General features: G+C 45.4%; 1 protein-coding gene across 1 annotated transcript; it reads left to right on the plus strand.

The window, feature by feature from the left end:
• Nucleotides 1–3,544: 3,544 nt before the first annotated feature.
• On the plus strand, nucleotides 3,545–4,884 carry SSTR4 (somatostatin receptor 4). The gene is given in 2 exon segments (XM_030194941.1): nucleotides 3,545–4,591; nucleotides 4,594–4,884. Coding segments are annotated over 2 exon segments (1,179 nt in total). The 5' UTR covers nucleotides 3,545–3,570; the 3' UTR covers nucleotides 4,752–4,884.
• Nucleotides 4,885–17,766: the final 12,882 nt, after the last annotated feature.

A 17,766-nucleotide genomic window follows, 5' to 3' on the forward strand; every position in this document is an offset into this window, starting at 1 on the left:
TGGACCAACAGGGGCCATTTCCCTGAACCTTGGGGGATGGGATCGTCGGGGGGACCGGAGGTCCACTGGACCTCCAGCCCCCCCCCCCCTCGTCGCTCACTGGGAGGGAGGGAAGGGGTTTGGCCAGTGGCTACTGGACCACCAGGGACCATTTTCTGGGGGTCTGGAGACCCTCCGGATCTCCAGCCCTCCTTGAACCTGGGAGGATGGGATCGTCGGGGGGGGGGGGGGGGGGGGGCGGAGGTCCGCCGGACCTCCAGCCCCAGTTGCTCGGGGCAGGGGTAGTCAGGGCCTGGTGGTCCCATGGACCTCCAGCCCTTGTTTGACAGGTTTGAGCTTTTGACAGCCCAGACCTGTCAAACAAGTGCGGGAGGATTGTGCTGAGATAATTGCGCTGCTTAAATTTGCATGCATTATCTCTGATCATAGGTCTAATAGCGCCCCGGGCTGTTCCAGCGCTAGTTTAGAGCGCTGTTTGGAACAGCGCGGGGCTTTTGATCATTTGCCTTTAAGGCCATTTCTATCACAGCAGTAAAATGACTGATTTTCCAATTTTTGTATTAATAGCCATGCGCTAATGTTGCCATTAGCAACATTACCGACACCTATTTTGTATGTGCGATAGAGGTCAACCGAATTTTGGTTTTTGATTTCGGTTATAGTGCCGAAACCGGCCCTGTTTCAGTGCCGGCCAAAAGGTTAATTTTTAGCCATCTTTTGGGTTTTCGCTGAAAAAGACTGTGTGTTGTTGCTTTGACCGTTTTTTCTCCCTCCCTCTTCCCAAATACTACTACTACTTAACATTTCTAGAGCGCTACTAGGGTTACGCAGCGCTGTACAAAATACACAAAGGACGGTCCCTGCTCAAAGGAGCTTACAATCTAAAGAACGAAATGTCAAGTTGGGGCAGTCAAGATTTCCTGGGTAGAGGTTAGGTGCCGAAGGCGACATTCAAGAGGTGGGCTTTAAGCAGGGATTTGAAGATGGGCAGGGAGGGGGCCTGGCGTATGGGCCTTTCCCCTCCTCCCAGACCCCCTTGTTTGTCTCTCCCCTTCCACACGTAGGCCCCCTTGGGCCTATCTTACAATCCCTGGTGGTCTAGGGGTGTATGTGGGGCAAGGGTGGTCCCCAGCTACTCTGCCCATTCCACCTCTGCTCTCAAAATGGCTGCCGTGACTGGGGCATTGCTCTTGCCCTGACTACATCACTAGACCATCAGGACTTGTAAAATAGTCCTGGTGAGGGGGGGGGGGGGAGGGATTGGGATGAGGCTACTCTTTGTATTCTTGTTTTTTGTATGCAAATACAAGTAGTGCAGTTATGCTCTTGCACATTAGTAGATATGGTAAATAGAGTGCTCCAAATAAATGCTTTTGATACAAAATTTCTCCAGGAATTGAAATCTTTAAATTTGAGATAAGCTCCTTAGGAAATAGCCTTGCTGTGGAATTATGACATCAGCTGTTACTCCAAATGTGGCGCAAAGTCAGCCACTGTAAAAGTACCATGGTTTCTGTTTTTCATTAGCTGTGGTCCATGTGTGTGGAGGCTATTTTGCTTGGAGGTAAAATATGGTCTTTCATTGGCTTGGATACAGTGGGTTTAGCAGAGATGTGCAGACTGTAAGCTCTGACAATCCCCAGCGGCTCTCACTGGCTCACATTCACACAACCAAACTTGACTTTTCAGTTTTGTTTTTGGCTTCAGCCAAAAGCTTTCAGACATTTTTGGTGGCAGATTCAGTTTCGGCTGAAACTGAAAAAAAGCAGATTCCGTCGGCCTCTAATGTGCTAATTCTGTGCTAACCAGTTAGCACATGGTAATGTAGCTGTGCTGCATAATGCATGAACACCCACTCTCTGCTCCTAGACTTGCCTCTCCAACAAAAATTTCAAAATATTTTTTGCGTGTACTTAGTGCGTGCCAATTGTAAGTTGCGGTAAACACGTACTACCGCTTACTGCAACTTAGTAAAAAGTCCCCTAATTACTGAAGGAGGTGGGATGGGGTTATATACAGAGAGCAGGTTGAAAACTTAGACAGTAGAACATGAAGAAACCTAAAAGTTGTGAAAAAAATTGAATAGTCCCTTTCTACTGACCCTATAGTACACAACTTTCAAAAATGAAAGTTGCCAAAATTACCCCTCCAGACTTCTATAATCTTTCTGTTATTTGTAACACCACTTTTGTACTTTTTTGCTCGTCATGTGTATATGGATTAGTCACTTATTTGACTTAATAGACCTAGGGATAGTCCCCTCCCCATTTGGTTTTTATACATAGAAGTAAAAAGGGGAGGGGGAATAAGCAAGAGGTTGAAATTCAACTATGCCTCTTTTCAAAGCAATTTAGAAATACATTTATTTTGTTTTTATGAATTGCACCTGGTATTTTTTTTCAACAGGGAGAGTGCAGGAAATAGAAACTTACAAATTGTGTTATTAAAATTAGAAACTTTGGTAGCATTTCTGGAAATGTTTTCTTTGTTTCTGTTTGACATTTCTATTTAAATTGAGAAACTTGGTTATTCCTCTATAACAAGTGTAGGTATTTTGTGCTTGTGACTTAACAAGATGGATTTAAAAATGTTAACTATGAAAAAAAATGTCAAACAAATGGTTTTTAGTCATTGTTCACATTCTCTTCAGGCAAGCACTTTCTTATCATAGCTGCTTTCAATAAAAATACATACAATGTTCCTGAGGGACCAGTTTTTGTTCCTTTCAAAAAAGTCTGTTCTTTGTGTTGTGAATGTTCTGTATATGGTTTAAAAGCGTTTGCGTTGGCTTGTCTCGGTCTATCCAAAGAATCATTTATCTGATGGTTGAATAAATAAACTCTATATTGGCAAAAAAAACCCAACAAAACTTAAGACACTGACTTTAATGAATTGCAACCAAAATGCAGATTGCTTACAAATCACACTTTGAAATTGCAACGCTGAGCCCCATAAGTGTGCAGTGCTGTCCTATTTTTTTTAAATTTCAAATATTTTAAGTGAAATCTATCCACAGAGATATATAAATTACACATTGTAGTAGTTGACAACTGTATTATTCCTGATTTAGCTGATGAGAAAGCCGTCCTTTTCCTGGAAACAACTTCTTACAGCCTGGCATATTTCAGCCATAGCTCAAGGCGCAAAATCACTTGTCCCCTGAAAGGTGTAAGAGTTGGGCTACACAATTGCCTTCACTCCTTAAAGCCTATGACAACTGTATTACATAGGAGCCAATGAAAATAACCCTTCCCTGGACACATAGAAGGAATTTTCTCAATATTGGGGGGGGGGGGGGTGCTCCTGCACCCACAGAGTCGGCTCCAACTAGACATATACTCATCCTTTCAATCAAAGCAATGGATTAATGAGAAGTTGCAAAACGAAAAGCCAGAGATGCGCTTTCACGTTGAGACTGCTCATTGGGAGAGCAGCCAGAGACAGCATCATCCATCTCTCCTCTCTCCCTCCCTCCCATCCATTTTTACCCCCACCACTATCTCGGCAAACGGCAGCAGCAGCAGCGCGCGCGTGTGTGTGTGGCTCAGGCGCTCTTATGGGACTCTCGCAATGACCGCAGCTCCCGATTTGCTTTTTTCCCCCCTGGAGGCCAGCCGGCTTCTGCTGCTGAGCCCCAAGAATCGGTCCCGGGACGTGACGGGGACGGACTCCCCGGACCAGGTCCATCACAACCCGAACCAAACCGCCGCCGCCGACTACCTGGAGGCGGGGAAGCGGGACGCGCACACCGTGGTGATCCAGTTCGTCTACGCCGTCGTCTGCCTGGTCGGGCTGCTGGGCAACTCGATGGTGATCTTCGTCATCCTGCGCTACGCCAAGATGAAGACGGCCACCAACATCTACATCCTGAACCTGGCCATCGCCGACGAGCTGTTCATGCTGAGCGTGCCCTTCCTGGCCGCGTCGGCCGCCCTGCGGCACTGGCCCTTCGGCGCGGGCATGTGCCGCACCGTGCTCAGCCTGGACGGCGTCAACATGTTCACCAGCGTCTTCTGCCTGACGGTGCTCAGCGTGGACCGCTACGTGGCCGTGGTGCACCCGCTCCGCGCGGCCAAGTACAGGCGCCCCACCGTGGCCAAAGCCATCAACGTCTGCGTCTGGATCGTCTCCTTGCTGGTCATCTCGCCCATCCTGGTCTTCGCCGACACCGTCACCGCGGAGGACGGCGCCGTCGTCTGCAACCTGCTCTGGCCCCAGCCCGCCTGGTCGGCGTTTTTCGTCGTCTACACCTTCCTGCTGGGCTTCTTCCTGCCCGTGTCGGCCATCTGCCTCTGCTACGTGCTGATCATCGTCAAGACGCGGGCCGTGGCGCTGAAGGCCGGCTGGCTGCAAAGGAGGAGGTCGGAGAAGAAGATCACCCGCATGGTGCTGGTGGTGGTGACGGTGTTCGTCATCTGCTGGATGCCTTTCTACGTGGTGCAGCTCCTCAACCTCTTCCTGCCCCAGATGGACGCCAGCGTCAATCACGTCTCCCTGATCCTCAGCTACGCCAACAGCTGCGCCAACCCCATCCTCTACGGCTTCTTCTCCGAGAACTTTAAAAGGTCCTTCCAGAGGATCGTGTGCCTGCGCTGGCTGGAAACGGCACCGACGAGCCGGTGGACTATTACGCCACGGCCCTGAAGAGCCGAGTGTGCAATAACAGTCCCTTGGACTTCCAGCAGGAAGCTCTGCAGCCCGATCCTTGTTACAGGCATGGCATGGCCATCACGAGGACTACCACTTTATGACAACCCTGGCCAGCGCCTTGCCAGGACAGACAGTTCCATCGTGGGTGTGAAAATGCTGCCGGCTTAGGTATCTTTGTTTCTTGTGCACCTTTAGTAAGTGAGAGTGTGAAATGCAATAATAAAAAGAAATATATGCCTGGAATTGCTATCTTCTCCTTTCTAGACTCTGGCTGAGCTAATATAATTGCGTTTCAAATGCATAGCTGCTTGTGCTCGTCAGGGTTGGTGATTATTTTACTTGGTGATGTGAGTTCGTTGAAAGTTGTATTGGGAAAGGATAGCTCCCCAGTGGGACCTTAGGAGTCTTGGGATGGAGCCAAAGAAATGCACCATCAAAGAAAAAAATGCTTGATTACTTTAGTCAAACAAAAAATTATAAGCTGCAAAAAAAAAAATAGTTTGAACTCACAATCAATAAATTCAAATAAAATTATTATATTATCTCCCTTTCTGAACAAATATTTTTGCAAACTTTTTGTCTCAGAATTGGAACACTCATATTTAATAAATTGACCAAGAATTTTTCTTACACATATATAACCCCCTCCCCCCTTCTCTTTAGAAATCGTCTATGGTCAGTTCACTATATTGATCCACTCCAAAAAAAAAGCAACAGGGTAAAGAGTTGAAGAGGTAAAGATTCTTCCACTCATGACAATATCTAATATCTTATCTAAATTTGTATTTTATCATATTGAATGTGAGTTCAAAAAATATTTTGCTGTTTATGCCAAAGAAGTATATACATCTCCTATAGTGTTAGTATGTTCAATATCCTCTGTTGCAAATGTTTTTTCCCTTAACCACTCAGACCCAGGCACAGTCTCATGACTGACTCAGTTTGATTTCTTTATCATCTATCTCTGTTTGCTTTTGTCTTTCTCTTAGCGTCATCTCTTCCTCCTCATTCATTCTCTTTTTAAAGCTTTGTTTCTGTCTTCTTTCCATATGCTTATCTCTTTCTATCTTAGTCTGTCATCACAGTTGGTTACATTCTCTAATCTCCTAGTTTTGCAATTTGCACTCTTCTGATTCCTTCATACCTTTTTCTGTCTTGTCTGATCCTCTCTTTTCCCTCTCCTTTCATACTCATTCTCTCAGCTTACCTCCACTATCAACCTTCTATTAGTACCACACAGCTCCTCCCCCAGTCTTCTTCACCTCTTTCAGTTCCTCTTTCAACCCATGTCCGCTTGCCCAACTCTTCTTCTTGAGTCTTCATAGCCGACATCTCTTCTTTAAGCTCCTCTCCCTTCTCTTCCTGCTTCTCTTCCTCTCCCCCAGCTCGTGTCCCTTTCTCCCTTCTCTCATCTTTTTTCTTTCTCTTCATTGTAGGGTTTGTGCTCCCTCTACCAGCCAACTTGCTCTCAGATCCTTTGTCTGTTTTCTTCCTCTCTCCAGGTCAGTTCCCTTTGCCTCCTCATCCATACAGCCCCTCTGCCTTTTCCACCTCTCTTCCTCTCACTGTCCGTCTTCTCTTTTTCCTGACAAACACTCCCTCTTCTAGCTCCCCTCCTGGTCCCTCAAAGCAGTATTCACTCCAAACCAATGTTTCCTTTTATTGGCCCATATCCTTTTTCCCCTTTCTCTTCTCACAGCCCCTCCTGGTACCTTTCACTCCCATAAGCCTTCTTTTCCTCTTAGCGCTTCTCTCAGCCCCTCTGCCTGATCCTTCTTTTTTTTCTCATTCCCTTTCCCAGTCCCTCTCATAAGAACATAAGAATAGCCATACTGGGTCAGATCAATGGTCCATCTAGCCAGTATCCTGTTTCCAACAGTGTCCAATCTAGGTCACAAGTACCTGGCAGAAAGCCAAATAGCAGCAACATTAACCGAGCATCTCTGATGCAGACTGCTGTTCTCTCCTCCCTCTGCAATCCATTGGTGAAGCATTACCTAAGAGTTTTCAAGGGGGAACCAGAATAGGAGTGGGGAGACAAAAATATTTCCTGCTTACTCTTCTGTGGACTGCCATGTGGAGCTCTTCCCTTTCAATTAGCAGGAGCATAGGAGATATATGTTGGGGGTGCGAAAATACCCCCAGAGGTGGTGTCTTCAGAGTCTGGGTAGAGCATGTGCTCTGAACACTCTGCAGTTGGGATGTCACTTTGAACTAAAGACAAGAACCCCACACTTCAGTCGGCAGCCTACTGCCTTGTTTAAATATGCTCAAAGCAGTTATTTCATACAATTGCATGGGAATCGATGGGGCTACATAAATAAATGAAACAGAAATTATTTACTTGTGCTAAACATTCTTTTTGAATTTGTATAGAAATAATAAATAATGCAGTACAGGAGATAGGACATATTCCCATTCATTTCAGAAACAATAGGTCTTATGCATATTGCATTTTAGCTTATAGCCAATATAATTATCTGATTTGATTAAACAATTGGTCAATCAAACCTTGAGTTTGACATTGGGTACTTTACTACTACTACTTATCATTTCTAAAGCACTACTAGATGTACGTAGCGCTGTACACTTGAACATGAAGAGACAGTCCCTGCTTGTCAGAGCTTACAATCTAATTAGGACAGCAAACAGGACAAATAAGAGATAAGGGAATTACTAAGGTGGGGATGATAAAATAAGGGTACTGAACAAGTGAGTAAGGGTTAGGAGTTAAAAGCAGCATCAAAAAGGTGAGCTTTTAGCCTAGATTTGAAGACAGCCAGAGATGGAGCTTGACGGACTGGCTCAGGAAGTTTATTCCAGGCATATGGTTCAGCAAGATAAAAGGAACGGAGTCTGGAGTTAGCGGTGGAGGAGAAGGGTGTAGATAAGAGAGATTTACCCAGTGAACTGAGTTCTCGGGGAGAAGTGTAGGGAGAGATGAGAGTGGAGAGGTACTGAGGAGCTGAAGAGTGAATGCACTTATCAGGCAATAAGAGGAGTTTGAACTGTATGCGGAAATGGATGGGGAGCCAGTGAAGTGACTTGAGGAGAGGGCTAATATGAGCATAGCGACACTGGCGGAATATAAGTAGTGCGGAAGAATTTTGAACAGATTGAAGAGGAGAGAGATGGCTAAGTGGGAGACCTGTGAGAAGCAAGTTGCAATAGTCTAAGCGAGAGGTGATAAGAGTGTGGATAAGGGTTCTGGTAGTGTGCTCAGAAAGGAAAGGGCGAATTTTGCTGATGTTGTATAGAATGAAACAACAGGTTTTAGCAGTCTGCTGAATATGTTCAGAGAAGGAGAGAGATGATCCCCAAGGTTACGAGCTGATGAGACAGGGACGATGAGAGTATTATCTACAGAAATAGAGAATGGGGGAAGAGGAGAGGTTGGTTTAGGGGGAAAGATAAGAAGCTCAGTCTTGGTCATGTTTAGTTTCAGATGGCGGTGAGACATCCAGGCGGCAATGTTGGACAGGCAGGCTGATACTTTGTACAATGTATTATACTAATGTGTTGAGTAACACCAGTTAGCAGCACTTAACCCAAGAACTGTACCAAGCTATATTTGTGAACTGTGCAGCTCACCCACTGGCTCCGCCTGCCTGGCCCACGTTGCCACCACTAATGTGAGAAGATGATAGGCCGTAAACAATGTTTTTTGCCCCTTCATATTTGCGCCCTTTGTGGCTGCACCATTCGCACAGCCCTTGGTGTGGTGCTGCTTCACTCTCTTTTTGAGATTCCAAAGTGTCCCCTTTTATTGACAGACTATACATCACATACTCATAAGTACATAAGTGTTGCCATACTGGGACAGACCGAAGGTCCATCAAGCCCAGTATCCTGTTTCCAAAGGTGGCCAATCCAGGTCACAAGTACCTGGCAAGATTCCAAAACAGTACAATACATTTTATGCTGCTTATCCCAGAAATAAACAGTGGATTTTCCCAAATCCATTTTAATAACGGTCTATGGACTTTTCTTTTAGGATGCTATCCAACCCTTTTTTAAACCCTGCTAAGCTAACTGCTTTTACCACACTCTCTGGCAACAAATTCCAGAGTTTAATTACACATTGAGTCCATGCGCCAGTGAAAACTAATTGATTTTCATCTTAAAGCAAAGGATAGTATGAACTATTTCACTCACATCATGTAGATGGTACTTAAACTCTAGCTCCTAACTTTCTTGGCCTAAATCTACTTTGCTCCACAGTTTACTAGTGCACTATAGTGTTCACACTTTCAGGACACTGCCAGGGTGGAAGATCCAGATGGATTAGATGTTCATTAACCTTCCTGAAACGTAAACCCACTTTACAGAACCCACTGGACTGGCATCTTGACAGGCACAAACTGCCACATATCTCTTTCAACACAGAGGACTTCCCAAGATCTTTCAGGGATAATACTAACAGAACACATCCAACTAAATCATAATTGTCCACACAGGGAGATTGGTAGAAGTAAGAGGTTACATAGAGTTTAGCAGTGAGATTCACAGGATTTTCAGGAGGCTGAACATGCATTCGGTAACTGCTTTTGGAGTGGAGGAGTGGCCTAGTGGTTAGGGTGGTGGACTGTGGTCTTGGGGAACTGAGTTCAGTTCCCACTTCAGGCACAGGCAGCTCCTTGTGACTCTGGGCAAGTCACTTAACCCTCCATTGCCCCAAGTACAAATAAGTACCTGTATATGTAAGCCGCATTGAGCCTGCCATGAGTGGGAAAGCGTGGGGTACAAATGTAACAAAAAAAACAACCCAATGGGCATTATTGTACTGTTCTTTTGAGTCAGCACATGGAGCAAGAAAAAAGGGTCATGGATTTGATATACTGCCTTTCTGTGGTACAACCAAAAGTAGTTTGCATTTATTATATGCAGGTACTTTCTCTGATGTTAACATTGAGGTCATGAGAAGATACACTTTCCAATTTCCATACTTGAAAGACTTGCAGGCTTATGTTATAACCTATTCTATCAAGCAGGAACTTCTATGCAATACCACTCTGTATTCCACTTTACCATGTATGTGCCTTAATGCAATATCATTTGTAATTCTCTACCCGGTAATGGTGATCGCCATTACGACATAATGTAAGCCACATTGAGCCTGCAAATTGGTGGGAAAATGTGGGATACAAATGCTACAAATAATAATAATAATAATTTCCGCCAGTGTCGCTAAGCTTATATTAGCTCTCTCCTCAAGTCATTTCACTGGCTCCCTATCCATTTCCACATTCAGTTCAAATTCCTCTTATTGACTTACAAGTGCACTCACTCTGCACCTCCTCAGTACCTCTCCACTCTTATCTCACCCTGGACTCCTACCCGGGAGTTCTGTTCACTGGGTAAATCTCTCTTATCTGCACCCTTTTCCTCCACTGCTATCTCCAGACTCCATTCCTTTTATCTTGCTGCACCGTATGCCTGGAATAGACTCCCTGACCCGGCATGTCAAGCTCCATCTCTGGCCATCTTCAGATCTAGGCTAAAGGCCCACCTTTTTGATGCTGCTTGTAACTCCTAACCCTCACTTGTAAAGTACCCATATTTTATCATTCCCACCTTTGTTATTCCCTTATCTCTTATTGTCCTGTTTGTCCTAATTAGATTGTAAGTTTTGTCGAGCAGGGACTGTCTCTTTATGTTCAAGTGTACAGCGCTGCGTACGTCTTGTAGCGCTATAGAAATGATAAGTAGTATTTGTAGTAGGGATGGCAGTGCACATGAGTTTTTGTGCGGGCACATTCAACATCTCACAATAATTCCAATTTTAGTCCAATGAAAGGTATAACAACCTGCAATGCATCCATACAGCCCTGAAAAAATGAAAACCTTGTTACTGTAATTGCACAGTTCTGTTGCTTCTGCTTTCCAAAACTCACAGGATCATAGAGCCAATGATAGTTATACTTTTAAGATCATTTGTGATGAGTCACTCTGAGTCCTGAGGGCTGACATTAACTTGGAGGGGATTTAGTGACATGAAATAGCGGTTCCTGATTACAGATCTTCGTTGAAAAATTTAATGTTCACGTCTGTTTTTTATAAAAGTTATCTGAAGATCACCGGTGTAACTGCAGTGGTCTCACTTTCTGTCGAAAATAAAAAAATTATCTTCATGAAGTCTGCAATTAAAGAGGAAAATAACCCACTAATGTCCCATTCAGTCTTCTTTGTTTAGAGAAGGGTTTATCATTTTCTACCACAGGAAACTGCGTGTGCCAACTTTGGAATTACTGCCAGGCGCCCGCGCTAACCCGGTGGTAGTGCTGATTTGACATGTGCTGCCCGTGCGTTAGCCCTACCGCTGCTTAGTAAAAGGGGCCGTAAGTGACTTGCCTAGAATCACAAGGAGCTGCAGTGGCTCTGCATATTCAGTGCCAGGTACCAGTACTTGATATCTGCATTTTGGTGACACCCATAAGTTATCCAGGTACAGCCAATATTCAGTGCCTTATCCCGATAGGTAGTTGAGCACAATTAGGACTGCATTAGCAGCCTTATGTCTGGTTAGCTATCCAGGCACCAGCACTGATTATCTGAGGGGCCTGGATAACTTCCAGGTTCACCTCGATTCTGCCCCCATACTGCCCCAGCACTTCCTTGATAGTGCCACAGTGGCCAGTGGTAATATCCTGCAGCACTATCTAATTAAGTGATGCTGAATATTAGCGGTGGGCCATCCAGTGCGATTTAACTGGGCAGAAGTCTTCCTTCCTGGTTAAATCATTTTCAATATCGACCCCTTGGTGCTTCAGTTGACCCAGAGGGATATATCATTTTAGCAAACTGGAGGACAGCAGTGAGTGAAATAAAAAAAATGTTCCAGGGTGAGCAAGTTGAGCGGTTTTAGGACACAAACAGCAGCGTTTTGAGACAAGGCAGCTATTACTTTGTTCCCTTTCCTGCTGCTTAAAGGGCTCTGCGTTCTTTGATAGAAACTAACACTATGGATATTGTTTCCTGTTTGCCACATCTTATTTCTTGTCCAAGTGATTCTAGATATTTGCTAGGATGTCAGTCCAATGTATGTGGATGCAGATTTTAGATAGGAGAATTCACAAGTCCAAGTCAGAATGTGGAAAATTCTCATCGTATTTTACAGGAGGCTCTTTCAACACAGAGGGGAGGTTGGATGGAGTGGGGGCATCAGTTGATTGGGTGGGAATTGTCTCAGCGGGATCAGATGACAAGGGGAGCTGATGCTGTGGGGGGTTAGGGGAATGATGTCAGTGGGATGGTGGGGGTGGGGGCAGACTTTGGACTTTATTCTTGCCCCTTAAAGCTGTCACTTATGCATACCTGAGGGAGATGTACATGCCAGTGTCTAGATTTTTTTCACATCAATGTGGATTCCCCTTCTAAGATGAGAAATCTATACCTATGTGTTAGACCCACCCAAACCATTCCCTCTCAGCCTCTATCACACCTCCAGCAAAAGAAACATGATGAGCATCCCCAAGTGTAAATAGCCAACTTTCTAAAATAGCAAGGCAATTTACAGCTATTGCTTGTCTGTCTGCTGTAAATTTAAAGCACTGCGCTGTTCTTCCTGTCAATCCTTTACTCATTGAAAATTATAGGTAGCAGTAATTAAACTTGGGTTTATTTCAAAGAGAGTTGAAATCAAAAATAAAAATTGATTTACTTCTGCAGTGCAGAGAATGTTGCATTAGACCTTGGAAAGATGAAGCAATCTGAGAATTGTTTCTGTGGTGAGCCAACTAAAATAGTAATAATGGCTGTAAATTAAACTGATATAATAGTACTAAAACTTACTAGTAGCATAATATGACATCATATTTGATTTCCTTGAATCGAAAATAATTACACTGACATTTAGAAGTAGGAGTGCAGGAGCATAGCTACCATTAAGTGCGTTTTATAACGTAGCTCTAAAATGTATTCAGTGCCTTTAATGTTATTCTCACTTTATAGGATTTTTAGTGCAGTAGTCACTCTCTGCCATGGTATGCGAGCAATGCATTGTGCGTAATGTAGTCTCACATGTACAGCATGTTTGTATAAAATTTGCTACTAGTGGTCTATTCTGCAAAGGTCTCCTCTCTTTACTACTACTACTACTATTTAGCATTTCTATAGCGCTACAAGGCGTACGCAGCGCTGCACAAACATAGAAGAAAGACAGTCCCTGCTCAAAGAGCTTACAATCTAATAGACAAAAAATAAATAAAGTAATCAAATCAATTAATGTGAATGGGAAGGAAGAGAGGAGGGTAGGTGGAGGCGAGTAGTTACAAGTGGTTACGAGTCAAAAGCAATGTCAAAGAGGTGGGCTTTCAGTCTAGATTTAAAGGTGGCCAAGGATGGGGCAAGACGTAGGGGCTCAGGAAGTTTATTCCAGGCGTAGGGTGCAGCGAGACAGAAGGCGCGAAGTCTGGAGTTGGCAGTAGTGGAGAAGGGAACAGATAAGAAGGATTTATCCATGGAGCGGAGTGCACGGGAAGGGGTGTAGGGAAGGACGAGTGTGGAGAGATACTGGGGAGCAGCAGAGTGATTCATTTGTCTACCTACTGCCATTTCCTGATTATTTCTACTGTCTTTGTTCTGATGGGTCAGCCAGGGGCATAGCCAGACTTCGGCGGGAGGGGGGGTCCAGAGCCCGAGGTGAGGGGCCACATTTTAGCCTCCCCAGCACCGCTGACACCCCCGCCCCGCCATTGCCAACTTTGCCTCCTTCCTGCCGCCGACCCTCTCGACCCCCCTCCCGCCGTCACCAACCTTTGCTGGCGGGGACCCCAACCCCCGCCAGCCGAGGTCCTCTTCTTCTCGCAAAAGGCTTCCTTCTGTTTCTGATGTCCTGCACACGTCAGAAACAAGGAAGCCTTTTGCGAGAAGAAGAGGACCTCGGCTGGCAGAGGTTGGGGTCCCCCGCCATCAAAGGCAGGTGACGGCGATGGCAGGTTGGCGGCGGGAGGGGGGGTCGGGTGGGTCTTCGGCAGGGGGGGTCCAGGGCCAGACTCAGAAACAGAACGAAGGAAGAAGAGAACCTCGGCTGGCGGGGGTTGGGGTCCCTTGCCAGCAAAGGTAGGCAACAGCGGGGGAGGGTTGGCGGCGGGAGGGGGTCGAGAGGGTCATTGGCAGGGGGGGTCAAAGTTGGTGGCGGCGGTGGGGCAGCGGGGGTGGTGGGGGGGGTGTTGGCAATGGCAGGGGGGTGTCAGCAGCACCGGGGGGGCTAAAATGTGCCCCCTCACCTTGGGCTCTGGACCCCCCTCCAGCCAAAGTCTGGCTATGTCCCTGCTTAACACACTGTAATGCAGAATTTATCATTCTCGAAAGCCCAGATGTAACAACAAGGCACCTTTTGGGGGCGTTCCCTCTAGATTTTTATTGTGGGTTGTGCATTAATGTTCCCATTAGCATGCAGTACCTGCAGAGAGTTAACGCAGCACTTACTGCCTCCTATTTCATAGGTCTTGCATTAACAGTGTATTAGTCAGATGGCTAAAGCTTCCATGCCTACTTTCTGCCCATGCCATGTCCCCTGAAAGAAAAATTCTACAAAATTCAGCAATGCAAGATTTATTGTGCAGAAACTACTGCTAAACTCCTTAACACAGTCATGTGGTAGCAGGTTTTTGCATGTTAACCCCGGTTCCCTCCAAGCTGAGTAGGAGTCCTCCACATACAGTCCTGCCAGTGGGTAGCGCTGTTTCACTATCACATTTTCAATAGTGAGGGGCAGGCAAGCTCTACAGGACTCCAGGGAACCTGCCTGTTTGTAGCCATTGAAAACACAATATTGATAAACAACAGCCAGAGAAGTTGTTGAACACGGAAGTTCCACAAGCAGAAGCACAAGAACAACGGAGTGGGAAAAGGATGACGGCTCTTCCAAGGTGACCACAGGACCCCCAAACGTAGGAAAATACTCTTCATTGGTCTTGAATAAAGACTTTGACATGGCACCTTATTTCGGCAAAACATGCCTGCCTCAGGAGTCTTGAACGCAGAGGATATGAAAAATAGAAGCTGCATGATGCAGAAACTGGCAGCAGTGAGTCAGTCTGTATAAAGACCTTGAGTAAAACTGGTAATGGATGCCAGGGAAATGTGATCTGTCAGCAGAACAGCTGATTGAGTGAATCACAATATTGAAACACCGCCACCCACTGGCAGCAATGCAGTTGGAGGACTCCCATTCAGCTTAGAGGGAACAGCGAATTAACCACACGATAAGGGGGAAATTCAATAAATGACACCCAAAATTAGGTGCCAGGATGAGCTGCGCTAAGCTAGCATTCTGTACTGGGTACTCGGCACAGACTGACTTTTACAAAATACTAGCTTAGGGCCCTGTTTACTAAGGTGCATTATAGTCGCATAAATAAATGTGCGTTAACCACGTACTCGCATTAACCATGTACGCGCCTACAATATCCCTATAGGTGCCTACACGGTTAGTGCACGCGCTAATTGTAGGCATGTTAAAAATGCTAACACACCTTAGTAAACAGGGCCCTTATTGTGCCCCCCCTAATATTCAGCTGGTGGCAGGCAGTGTGGTTGGTTAGCTGCCACCACTGGTGCTGACCCCGGATATTCCTTCAATACCGGGCCGTATCCGGTGACCAGCATTGAATATCTGGTTTCAATTTTGTCCGTGGCAACATAACCGGTTAAACCGATATTTGGTGCTCACCGGTTAAGTGCTTAAGGTTAAAGATATACCCTTTGTTTGATCTTTCTTATGGTACTTCCTTGTATTCAATTGTAGTGCATAGAATTTATAATTTCAATTTAAAAAAAGAGATCGGCCTGCTATTTATGTGGCCTGTTTTAACCACTAAACATAGCCGGTTAGTGCTAAATATTCATGCTTAGCCACATAAATCGGGTGACCTAGGGGTCCTTTTACTAAGGTGTGCCGAAAAGTGGCCTGCGCTGGTGTGGATGCATGTATTGAATGCGCGCAGGTTCTTTTTCAGCGCACCTGCAAAAAATGCCTTTTTTTTTTTGGCCGAAAATGGACGTGTGGCAAAATGAAAATCGGCGCGTGTCCATTTTGGGCCTCAGACCTTACCACCACCCATTGACTTAGCGGTAAGGTCTCATGCATTAAGTGGGTGGTAATCATCAGCAGTGACGATCCTAGGTCACTGCTGATGATTACCTAGGTCACCCCCCCCCCAGGTGCAGCACGACCCCCCCCCCCCGTGCAATGACACCCCCTCTGGCGCATCACCCCACCCCGGGTGCATACTTAGCTGATGGGAGCAGTCGCGCGGCTCTCAGCTCCGCTGGTTCCCTCTGCCTCGGAACAGGAAGTAACTTGTTCCGGGGCAGAGGGAGCAGGGAACCAGCAGAGCCGACAGGCGCGCGGCTGCTCTCTGCAACCCTCCAGCGGCGTGCACCCAGGGCGGACTGCCCCCACCGCCCCGCCCTTGGTATGCCGCTGATCATCAGCATGCATACAATGCCGATTAACCGCCCGGTTAGCGTCAAGGCGCACCTACTGGACATGCGTACTAAATGAACTTATCACCCGGGCCACGAGTAGCCAGGCGGTAGTTCCAAATTGCCACCCATTGGGTATGCGTAGGTGCCTTCGCCCCTTAGTAAAAGGGCCCCATAGCCGGTTAGCAGCTAGCTGCTAAGTGCTGATATTCAGCAGAGATAACTTGCTATTTAGTGCTGAATATTAGCAGTTAGCCAGCTAAGGACCAGGTTTGGGAACCGTTGCCTTGGACTAAAGGAAGGGGAGTGGGACTTGATCTACATGCTTTCTGTGGTTACAGTCAAAGATTAACTTGAGGTTTCTTTGACAAGCTTTGGAGAGTTATCCTCTTGAGATGGAGAGAACTCGCTAAAGCTTGTCAAAGAAACATTTAATCCAGTAAAATGATATCACCTATAACTTGTTAGTCCTTGTTTCCAGATATCGTAAGAACATAAGCCTTGCGACACTGGGACAGACCGAAGGTCCATCAAGCCCAGTATCCTGCTTCCACAGTGGTTGATCAAGGTCACAAGTATCTGGCAAGATCCCAAACAGTAAGACAGATTTTATACAGCTTATTCCAGGATTAAGCAGAGGATTTTCCCAAGTCTATGTTAACAATGGCTTACGGACTTTTCTTTTAGGAACTGTTCAAACCTTTTTTTTTTTAAAGGCTGCAAAGCTAATTGCTTTTACCACATTCTCTGGTAATAAATTCCAGAGCTTAATTACACCTTGAGTGAAGAAATATTTTCTCTGATTTTTTTTTTAAATGTACTGCTTAGTGATTCCCAAACCTGGCCTGGAGGCACCCCAGCCAGTCAGGTTTTCAGCATATCCACAGTAAATATTCACGAGAGAGATTTGTATTCACTGCCTCCACTGCATGCAGATCTCTCTCATGAATATTCATTGTGGATATGCTGAAAACCTGACTGACTTTGGTGCCTCCAGGACCAGGTTTGGGAACCACTGTAGCTTCATTATAGGCCCCCTAGTCCTTGTGTTTTTAAAAAGAGTAAACAAGCCATTCACATTACCTAATTCCACTCAACTCAGTATTTATTTTATAGACCTCTGTCATAGCTGTCTGTTCTCCAAGCTGAAAAGTCCAAACTCTTTAGCCTTTCCTCATAGGGATGTTGCCCCATCCCATTTATCATTTTTGTTGCCCTTCTCTGTACCTTTTCAAATTTCCCTATATCTCTTCTATTTAAAAGATTTCTAGCCTACTGTTTTTAAAAATCAGAGCAAGTGACAGCTACATACATGATAAATAAATAAATAAACGTACTTGCTTGCTGACCCAGATTTCCACATATCTGTATTGCCAAACACAGTGTAATTCTACTTGTGTGGGTCTAAGAGTTGATGGTATGGTGAGGGCATGAGCCTTTGTGAATTCCTTGATGGAAAGGTCCTTTTTAATGGAAATACTGGGTAATGCGGGATTTGTGATTTAGGAAGAAGGCGGGTCTTTCAAAACCAATACCAAATTAATCAAAGTGTAGCGGGTAACTATTTTAATGGTCATTACCTAGAAGTATCAAAACAGGTTTGATTAAAAAAAAAAGACTTTTCATCACTGACTTTTCAGAGTCTAGGAAACAAAGATTTATTTTGTACACATGAAAACACCCATC

The sequence above is a fragment of the Microcaecilia unicolor genome, chromosome 3, assembly GCF_901765095.1.
Source record: "Microcaecilia unicolor chromosome 3, aMicUni1.1, whole genome shotgun sequence".
Classification (NCBI taxonomy): Eukaryota; Metazoa; Chordata; class Amphibia; order Gymnophiona; family Siphonopidae; genus Microcaecilia; species Microcaecilia unicolor.